Source organism: Equus asinus, chromosome 6 (assembly GCF_041296235.1).
Source record: "Equus asinus isolate D_3611 breed Donkey chromosome 6, EquAss-T2T_v2, whole genome shotgun sequence".
Classification (NCBI taxonomy): domain Eukaryota; kingdom Metazoa; phylum Chordata; class Mammalia; order Perissodactyla; family Equidae; genus Equus; species Equus asinus.
Window position 1 is genome coordinate 21,335,001 of NC_091795.1, and position 10,525 is coordinate 21,345,525.

Below are 10,525 nucleotides of genomic sequence, written 5' to 3' on the forward strand. Positions count from 1 at the left end.
TGTGCATGATCATCCACCTTTGTATGCAGAGAATAGTTCTCTGTCTGTTTTGGTTTCCAAGTGTTAAAAAACGAAATTCAGCTGAGTAAATCTGAAGATCGAATTGGCTTTATTAGGTGATCCATCTGGCGAGCAGAGATATACTCCAAAGGGTTGTACAAAATGGAAGGTTCCTATAGGAAGAATGGTGGGGCAAGGGAGCTATTAGCAAAAGGAAAGAAAGGATTATTTTTGGGCCGAGACGTCCTCCTTTTTGGGGGGGAAGGGACTGCAATGGTTTATCACGGCAGATTGCCTCTTCTTGCTCTGGGGTATGGAGAGGCCCCAGGAGACAGAGTAGCTCATTGGTGGTGATGGGAAGATTCCAGACTGGTTAAGATTTACATTTCCAGGAGAGGTTGAAACTGCAATTAGGTTAGGTATTAAATCTAGGTTTGGTATTATGGGCTTTAGCATGAGGGATGCCATTTTGGGCTTGTGGTTTTCTCTTTAATACAAGTACGACTCCTGTGTGTGAGACCCGGTCCATGCTTGTTTGTGAATATATGTTTTTTTGTGTTGGTTTGCTTCTGTGTGTTTATGTGAACCCTGGGGAGGGACTGGAGTTGGTGTGAGAGGCGGGGAGAGGGACTGTGTGTGTCTGAGTGTGTCTGGATGGGGGTGCCACTGCCCACTTCCATGTTCTGCTCCTGGAGCAGCGCCATGGGGCAAGCGCGGCTGGAAGATGTTCCACACTTTGCTGCGAGGGATGGTCCTTTACTTCCTGAAGGTAGGAAGGGAGGCCCTGAATGGTTGGGAGGGTGGGCAACGGATGAAAACCTCTTTTCTGAGCCCCTGTGCCCTGTGGCAGGGAGAGGACCATGGTTCTGAGGGGGAGAGTTTGGTGGGGCAGATGGTGGACGAGCCCGTGGGGGTGCACCACTCGTTGGCCACCCCAGCTACCCATTACACCAAGAAGCCGCACGTCTTCCAGCTGCGGACTGCTGACTGGCGCCTCTACCTCTTCCAGGCACCGTAAGTCCCTGGGGTGGCAGACAAGTGGCAAGGCCCCAGCTTTCCTCTCCCCTGAGCCCCTGCACCCTCTGATGGCTGCTGGCCCTGGTCCTGGTGGGAGCTGCCATCTTGACCAGGAAATCTTAGAACGCTGCACTGGAAGGGGTCCCAGGCTGCATATATGGCTGCTTCTTGCTTCCCTCCCCTGCCCTTGCCCCACTTTGCCAATGCATCAGCCTCTTCCTTGGAAGTCCAGATTGGGCCTCCCAGTTCTGATCAGAGGATTCCAGGAAGTCACTAACAATTGAGCATTTTTTGACGTTTGATATAAAATCCATTGCCTTCCCAGATTTCCCTGCAACCGATGAGCAAAACCACCAGCAGAGGTCAACCACCTCTGCTAGTAGCAGGGCTGTGGCTTTTTGAGGCTCTGAGTCCTGAGCGGCTGGAAGGCTCTGCAGACCACATGAGGTTGGGATGGGGGGTAGATGACCTGACCCACTGTATGGCCCTGGGGACCTACACCCTGCTCTGCCCGCAGCACTGCCAAGGAGATGAGTTCCTGGATTGCGCTCATCAATCTGGCTGCCGCCACGCACTCGGCGCCGCCCTTCCCCGCCGCGGTGGGCTCCCAGCGCAGATTCGTGCGGCCCATCCTGCCCGTGGGCCCCGCCCAGAGCTCCCTGGTACGGGAAGGGGCGGGGAGCACCCAGACCGGAGGACCGGGGGAGATGGGAGGGCGGGGCTGCGCACCTGGCCTAGGAACGGGGGTGGGGTGCTGCGCACCTGGACCCGAGAACGGAGTTGGGGGCGTGGACTGTGCACCTGGGCCAGGGAAGGGGGGGGCTGGGAGGACTTCCCCCACCGTCTCCCGCCCCCAGGAGGAGCAGCATCGATCCCACGAGAACTGCCTGGACGCTGCCTCCGACGACCTGCTGGATCTGCAGAGGAACTTACCGGAGCGGCGGGGCCGAGGCCGTGAGCTGGAAGACTACCGCTTGCGGAAGGAGTACCTGGAGTACGAGGTGAGGCGCCGAGGCTCCCCGTCTGCCAGGGCCTCTCCCGCCCCGTCAGCTGACCCTCTTCCGCCCTCTGGCGGCCGCTTTCATCCCTGCAGCCGTCGCCCCCCTCGCTGCTCCGGGCGGGGCTGGCACTTGTGTGCGCTGTCTGTGCACACGCGTGCACAAAGTGTGTGTCGGGTGCACTCAGGGCCCTTCTCCTCTTGCCCTGGGGGTACAGAGCAGCTGCTTCTCTGGAAATACTCACGGACGTTATTTTTCTAATTTTTTTTTCTCCCAAGAGTAGTATATTTGGCTTTTCCTAAATTGAAGGAAAGACTACGTTTTGGCTGAATTATTTTCTCTAATCCATAGCTAATAATGATAACCAGTTTTTATGGAACTTGTATGACTTGCATGGGTTATCTTATTTAGGTAGCTAACACCTCGGGGTGGGGACTGTTGGCCTCGTTTTGTAGATAGGAAGCTGAGGCAGGCAGAGATTAAACAATTGGCCGAACCTGATGAGTTTACCTGCTCCTGGTCCCGTCCGTTCCTCATTTATGGTCTTAACTAAGGAATGAACTTCATGAGCTCTATGATCGAGGCCGAAGTGTTTTATCTCCTAATCCCCCACCAATCACCCCAAATTCTGCTTTGTTCTCACTTGGGTGCACATTCTGGGACCCTAAGCAGGGGGGGTGGGTGAGGGGCACTGTGAGAACAGAGGGGGTCAAAGGCCATCCAGAGGTGGAGACCAGAGAAGGGAGCCTCCTTGTTGCCTCCTGGCCGTGCCCCTTGGCCCTGGCGCTGCTCTCTCTCTCCCCCTTTCTGGCTCATCCCTTTTATTGTTGGTTGGACCACTTCCCAGAGGTCCCTAGTGTGGCCGATAAGACCCAGCTCTGCCTGCAGAATTCCAGCCTCTCCCTGCCACTGACTAGCAGGGACCTGAGCAAGCCACTGGCCCTCCCTAGGTCTCATTTCCCTTTTTATGAAGCAGAGACAATGGTTCATGCACCTCCCAGGGCTGGAGGAGGATCCAGTGGGATGGAGGGTAGGAAAGCAGCAAGCTGGGAACTGTATCCGAAGGATACAGAGGCCTTAGGAGTGTTAAACATGTGAGGGTAGTTAGCATCACGCTCTCCAGATGCCAATTGTTAAAATGCTGTTCAGACTCAATTAGGGTTCAGTACAGATGTGAGCCGTTTGTGTGCAGTGCTGCACAGATCTCAGGCCTCGTGGATTCCAGATCTTTTGGTGTCTTGTAGATGTAGCATGTTCTAGAGAGGTTAGTCATAGCACTACAAGGTGTTGGCTATGAGAGCAGGGCTGAGCTGATAGGTGTTATTATAATCCTACCCAGATAACTGCAGGGTTCTGACACGTTACTGCTGTGCTCTGCAAAGTCTAGTTGCTCAAGCACAGTACAGACGCTAGCTGTTGGTCCGGCCCTCTTTCTGCAGAAGTCTTTATCGCCATAGCTTCATAGACCTGTGAGCTGTCTGTCCCTCATGATTCCAGCCTCGTCTCAGCCTGGAGCCAGGGTGGTACTAAGGTGGTAGGGCCTGTGTATTGCAGAAAACCCGCTATGAGACATACGTGCAGCTGCTGGTGGCCCGTCTGCGCTGCCCCTCAGATGACCTGGACCTGTGGGAGGAGCAGCTGGGGAAGGAAGCTGGAGGCACCCTGGAGCCCAAGCCCAGCCTGAAGAAGTCCCACTCGAGCCCATCCCTGCACCAGGACGAGGCCCCCACCACGGCCAAGGTGAAGCGAAACATCTCAGAGCGCAGAACCTACCGGAAGATCATCCCCAAGCGCAACCGCAATCTGCCCTGAGGCTGGTGCCCCCTCACAGCCTCTGGCCCCATGCTGCGGGGTAGACCTGAGATGAAACCCCACGGAGGAGCCTTTTTTCAGTGGGTCCATGATGGGGGACAAGGCCTTTCTCTTCGCTGCTGAAGGGCAACCCCCATTTTCCCGTGGTCCTCATTCCCTCCCTCGCTCGCTCACTGGAACTTTCCTAATACTTCGGTGCCCACCGCTATGGCAGTCCCTCAGCTGCCCCAGTCCCTGAGCACTCCCGGGGGATGAGGGAGGTCACGGATTTGGCTCCACTCCCAGAGTTTGTCCTATGTCGCTCTCCAATCCTCCAGGATCCAGAGTGGCTGTGTTTCCTGGGCCTGGGGGCAGCTGAGTGCTTGTTTGAGAATCAGAGCACACATGGGTCTTGGGCTCCCAGGAGAGAGCCTGGGGCAGCAGAGGCCTCTGGGCTGGCAAGCTAGAGGACCCTCAGCCCTAAGGATGGGCTTGCTCTGGGAATCATGTGACCTGCTGGGAGAGGTCCTCGGAGACGCCAACCAGCCTCATGAGACTGAGGGAGCAGGGTGGCTCAGGGCCTGCCCACTGAGTGGGCAGCCTTCTGGGCAGGCGCAGGGACTCAGCAGGCTTCAAGGGCTCAGTGAGGCTGACTCTGGGGCCCCGTGCCTTTGTCTCCTTTTCCCCTACAATCATCCATGCGCCAGGGGCAAATGAGAGAGGCCCCGCCTTACACGCCCAATTGCTGATCAACAGAGCAGAGCCAATGGCGGTCGGTGAGGGTGGGTCAGTGAGGGCCGCAAGGGGCGGGGGCCTCAGAGCTCTGTGGAGAACCCTGGGAACAAGGGGCCTTTGTTTCCCCAGGCAGGGAAGGGGATTCTCCAGGTGCAGACCCCTAGAGGGCTGAGGTGGTGAGGCATCCCCTTGGGATGAGCCACGGCTGAGGAGAGTTGTGAGGGTTGTGGTGGAGGCCTGCCTTCTCTCCACACGCCCTGTCCCTCAGTCCCTCAAAGCTCCATTCCCAAGGGGCGCCAGGACCCCTGCCCTCCCCTGGCCAGCTCACAGGGGGCTTTGCTGCCCTCCTTGGGAAGTCTCCTTTGCTGCCCTCTGGCTGCCTCCCAGCTGGGCATGTTCTCTGGGGGAGGTTCCGGCCACTCACAGACCTGGGGCTCTGCCTGTGGGAAGGAAGCTGGGCTGAAGGAGCAGCCACCATTGTCTCTGTTCAGCCAAGTGTACGAGTAGGCTGCCTGCCAAGAGGGGCCTCTCTGCTGCCCGACTGCTGCCTGCTGGCTGACGCACTGCCTCCCAGCCTTCCTGCTGGGCCCCCTCCTCCCGTCCGTGCTTGTAACCAGCCCTGGGGCCTGGGACTCCACCAAACGGGGCTGGCCCTTGAGGGTCGTGAGGGGTGTCCGACCAGGGCCCAGGGCTGGGCCATGCACCCAATGGGTGTGCAATAAATACAGGCCAACAAAGAAGGTGTGCAGAGTGTGTATATTGATGTCTGTGTGTGTGACTGCATGTGTGGAGAACACGGTGTTCATGTGCCAGAGTCACACATTCAGACGCTATCAAAGCTGGAGGGGACCTCAGAATCATTTATGCATCCACTCATTCATTTATTCATTTCACAAATAATACTGACCACTTTTTATGGGCCAGTACTAGGGGACTCAAAAATGATTTAAGCATACCCCTGACCTCTGAGATGATTATCCTGCCCTCTGGTTCCCAGCTGTTAGTATGGAGACACACTTTGTCTTGCTGGGGAGGGGTGCTGAAGACATTCCCACCCTACGCGGAGGGATCCAGATTCAGTAGGTCTGGGTCAGGGGCACGGAAATGTATTTTTAAAGCTCCTGTGGTAACTGATGGGCAGTGACAGTTAACAGCCACAGCAGAGTCCAATTGTCTCATTTTATTGTGGCAGAAACCTAGCATCAGATGGACGTGACTTGGCCCAGGACTGATGCTTACAAGCTAAATGGCCTTGAGTGGGTTATTTGACCTCACTGAACATGTATCCTTATTTCTAAAACCAGAGTAAAAAGGCAGAGGTTTGCATGCGTGCATTTGTGTAACACTTCGATGCTTCTTTGCTCATGTAGAACCGGCACTTCCCTTTCATCTAGGCACGTGAGGCCTTCAGGACCTGGTGATGGGGCAGCGGGGTCCCACCTGGCCAGTGCTGCCCAGGCACCCCTGTGGAGGTGGAGCCCGGGTTGTTGGGCTGCAGTTATGACATGTGGCCACTGGGGGGCGGGCTTGCATCTTCCGAGCTTCCTGGCTCAGGCGTCCAGCGGCAGGTCTGTGCTCCTTAAAGGCCAGGAAGCCATTCTGAAGGTCCCCGGCCATCACCAGAACCAGGACCCTCCACTTCCCTGAGTGTCCCACAGTGGCCCAGGCCAGGCTGCCCACCATCTGGGGAAGTCTCTACCCAGTAAAGGGTTGGAACTTCGACATCTTGCAGATGGAGAGAAAAGAAATTTCTGGAGCCTTATGGGGACAACATAGAGCTCCCCACAGAATTGTCCCAAGTGACCTATGAAAGTGAAAACTGAGTGAGCCCCAGCCCCAATCCTGGGGTGTGGGACTCCACAGTCTGACTTTCTGGTCCTCACCCCAGCCTCTTTTCCCAGCCAGGGGGTGGGTTGGTCCACCTCTGCAGGAGGGGATGGGCTCAGGCTCCGTAAGGCTGGTGGAAGTTTGTCTTCAATTCCTCCTTTTGCATCCACGGGAGCTCAGCTGCCAGGGCCCTGCGGCTGCTGTGACCCAGGGATACTCTGATGTAACCTCTCCCTGGGCTCTCGTCCTCTCTGCTCCATCTGGCTGTGTGCTGGTGACATTCACTTGTTTCTGTTTGCCAGGCACCAGGGAAGACTAAAGGATCATTAAGGCCTGAGGCCGGGGTCTTTTCATTTGGAGGCTCAGAGTCAGGTGGAGACAAGGTGGGGTGTGTTGGGGTTGGAGGGAGCTAGGCTGGAGGGTTGGGTGAGGCGGGGAGGGAAACACGGCGGTCAGGGCAGCCCATGAAGGACCTGGAGTGCAGCCGAGGATTGTGGCTTTTCTGTGAATGTTGCATGTGGTTTTCAAGCAGAAGAGTGACGGCTCAGGGCTTGGGAGGCAGCCTGGAAGTCTTGGTTTAAGAAAATGAGATGACTGGAGTGACTAGAGCCAACTGGTAGGGCCAGAATACATGCAACTTTTCTGTAAGTCTAAAATAAAAAAGAAAAAGAAAAGGGGGACAAAAGACTGGCCTGGAGCCTTGAGACAACCTGGCAGTCCCACACCTGGCCTTTCCTCCTCCAGTGCGTCCTGTCCCATGTCCACCTGCCTCTCACACATGCATGTCAGGATGGGTTTCCCGAAGGCCACCCTTTCCATACTGGCCCCTCCCCTCCGCCCTCTCTGCCAGCACCTTTGCCCGTGCCCCCTGGCCATCTAACTGGCTCACACCTTCACCTGTTCCCTTCCTCTCCCCTTCTCTGGAGGAAACGATGCTCTCCGCACTCCTGGGACAGATCCCTCCCCCTGAGCTCATCCACGGCCTGCTTCTCCTGCCTGCCAGTGACCTCTCTCCCTCAGGGGTCCCATCTCTGTCTTTGGGCCTGCTCTCTACCCCCTTCACTATCTTGTCTTGCAAACAACTTCAAGTCTCGTCACCATGATGAGAAAAGGAAAAATGAAAGCCTGCATTGGACCCTTTGCTTCGTGGAGCCGAGACCCACAGACATATGGTCTTTGCCAGCTGTTTCTTTCCCTCACCTGGCTACCCTTCATACCTGCCTCCCATTCACACCTTGCAAATTGGCTTCCCCCCACCCTCCCTGAAACGCCACCCTCAGGGGCCACTGATGACCCTCAATCATGAAATCTGGTGTTTTCTCAGCCTTCATCCCCTCACCTCCCAACAATCTTTGACCCCGTCGGCCACACAACCTGTCTGACCCTGCAGAAGGCCCAGCGTGGATCTGGCCTCGGCAGCCAGGCCCTGGAGCGGGCTGCCTGGGATGGAGTCCCAGCCGTCCCTTTCCTGGCCGTCTGACCACGGGCCAGTTGCTTAGCCTCTTGTGCTTTGGTTTGCTTCTCTATCAAATGGGGATAATAACACCGCTTACCTCACAGGGTCCTTGTGAGGATTGTGTGAAGTTATGCACGTAAACATCTCAGAACAATGCCTGGCGCAGGAGGAAAGCTGGGCAGGTTACCTATTAGCACACCGCCCCGCTGGCCTTACCTCATGCGCCCTCCCCTCCTCTGGGCTCCTGCTCAGGTTCGTCCTCAAACATGCAAGTCTTGCTTTGAGGCTGGGCCTCTGCCTGGATGTTGCTACTGACCAATCTCAACTCAAATGGGCTTTAGCAGAAAAGGACATTGATTGGCTCCAATAACTGGACAATCTGTGTCCAGGTCAGGTGAGGCTTAATCTAGACTTCCCACTGAGCCAGGACCCCACTTCTCTCTTGCTCTTCTGGGCTCCATCTTCTGGGCTCCAGGCCTAGGAGGCAGGAGCAACCCTCATGGGACCAAGATGGGCCCAGGAGCTCCCAAGTCTCCCTCTTCTTGGTGCAAATCCAGCACATGGAGAATATGTGTTTCTTGGAAATTTCAAACTAAAGTCTAGGAACAGAGTCTCTTAGAGCAGCCTCCCCTGGGCCATGTACCCATCTCTGAGCCAATCACTAGGGCCAGGGCCTTAAGGTAATCAGAGCCCACCTTCTGAGACAGGACGTGTTGGGGATGGGACCAGCTGCTGAAAAATTCTGAGCACTGCTGGGACTGGGCAGGGGAGAAAAACCCGCTGATGTCCAGATGCCATCTCCTCCAGGAAGCCTTCCTTGAAGCCTCCTCCCCCAGTTACTCTCTGTCACATGGAAGTCTGTCACTCTCTACATCCCTCCCCTCCTGTCCTCTCGTCTTTCTTCTTGTCTCTCTGCTCCCAGTAGAACATAAGCTTCTCAAGGGCGGGAACAGGGCAGGTTGGTTTCCATTGCGTCCCCAGGGCCTTGTCCAGGGCCTGACACTTAAGCTGAAAAATGTAAATCTCAGAACTCCATCCTCCATGCGCTTCCAGCCCTCCACCTCCTCCTGGCTCTCCTCCTTTCTTGCGTGTTCTTTTTCTGTCCTTCCTCCGCTTGTTCCTCTCACCCCTGAATTCCTCCTTTCCACAAAGTGTAGCCTCAGAGAGCGGAGATCGGAGATGGGGCCTGGCTACCCCCAGGGCTTTGGGATGGCTTCTGGGAAAAGTGTCCTAAGGACACCTCCAGCCCCCATCTCCGCTCTGATTTTCAGACCTGGAGTTCTAACTGTCCTCAGGACGTGGCCCCTTCCTGCAAATGGTAAATTTCTGCACAGATGTTACTTATTACACATAAGACTGAGCTTAGTGTCATTTTCCCTAAACCTGTTCCCTCCTGACTCCCCTGCTCTATTAATGATTCTGTGACGGTTCGTCCATTGCTTTGGACGGAAAGACGACACATCAGGCTTATGAGGAGATTTGAGACAGATGGGTCTTTGCCTCACCTTTCCTGTTAGGTAGAAGCTTCTGGTTTTCTGATCTCTTTGTCCCCATCTGGTGTGACACAAACAGGGCCGGAAGGAGGCACATGAACAGAGAAGCGATGACTCCCTTTTCAGTGAATGAGGGCAGTAAGTGACCGTGGCAGCCCCTTCACCTGGCCACCAGGAGACTCAAGGCTGATTGACAGCTCCACTGTGGCCGCTCGGGACCCACTATGCCACCCAGTGTGTGTTTTCTTTGGTCCCGATGCTTTATTTCTTATTTGTATTTTACTAATTTATTGCAGGCATTTCCTGTGAGCTGTCTCAGATCCTCTCAGAACGAGGTAGAGAATACATTAATATTTAAAATAAAATAAACAAAATGTCAGTGTGTATGTGTCTTAGGCTGGAAATTCCTTACGGGCAGGGACCATGTCTGTTTATGTAGCACCTGGCACGGTGTCAAATTGAGGCTTAACAAATGAATTTTGATGAAGACGAGAAAGAAGCTGCCTGCACGAAGATACAGAGGTTTAGACCTCACCCTCCAGCGAACCCTCACCAAAACCCATTTAGCAGAGGGTACGCCTCTGCTAAACCCAAATCCTCACCATTCTCCTCAGCATCCAGGCTCCTTGCCGTCCTCCCTGCCCCGTCCACACTCGCCATAACCAAGCTTCCCTCCTCATACACACAGCCACAGCCACACCTCCCTCAGGACTTCACCCCGAAACACGAAGCCCTTTCACCCACTGCCCCAGCCCCGCAGGCCCCTCCAGGGCTGGGCAGCAGTGCGTGGTGCTAGGAAATGCCACCGGCTCAGCCCTTGGAGTTGCTGTCCCCACTCGTGCCTTGGCCCTGTGAGGGCCTCCAGCCAGGCGGGGACCTGGCAGAGGGAGGGAGAGGATAAGCGGCTTCAAAACTCCAGATGCAGCAGTTAAAAAGAGGACAGAGGCAATGATCCTTCAAATTGCCACATCTGTATAATCTGCCTTTTATTTTCTGCTTCATGAAGTTTTATTTCCTATTATTTATTCACCTCCCCGCCCTCCCCTCCCCTGCCCCTGCTCCTCCTTAGCAGGCGACATGCTCAGATGGGCCCTGAGCCCCGGCCTGGGTCTGGGCCCACCCCCACCCAACCCCCAGCCTGGGCTGGCTGCTGGGAGAAGGCACCTGCTCCCCCTTCTATGCTCCCTCTCCCCCTAATCATTGTGTTT

At 55.5% G+C, this 10,525-nt stretch overlaps 1 protein-coding gene across 3 annotated transcripts in view; it reads left to right on the forward strand.

Annotated features, from left to right (window-relative positions):
- Positions 1-5,281, forward strand: part of PSD4 (pleckstrin and Sec7 domain containing 4) — a 35,062-nt gene extending 29,781 nt beyond the window's left edge. For all 3 annotated transcript variants that reach the window (XM_070511780.1, XM_014852763.3, XM_070511779.1), the window contains exons 13-17: positions 699-769; positions 851-1,014; positions 1,535-1,679; positions 1,875-2,018; positions 3,570-5,281. In XM_070511780.1, coding sequence (XP_070367881.1) covers positions 699-769; positions 851-1,014; positions 1,535-1,679; positions 1,875-2,018; positions 3,570-3,827 — 782 coding nt within the window. In that variant the 3' untranslated portion in view covers positions 3,828-5,281. The remainder of the gene's footprint in view (positions 1-698; positions 770-850; positions 1,015-1,534; positions 1,680-1,874; positions 2,019-3,569) is intronic.
- The last annotated feature ends 5,244 nt before the right edge of the window (positions 5,282-10,525 follow it).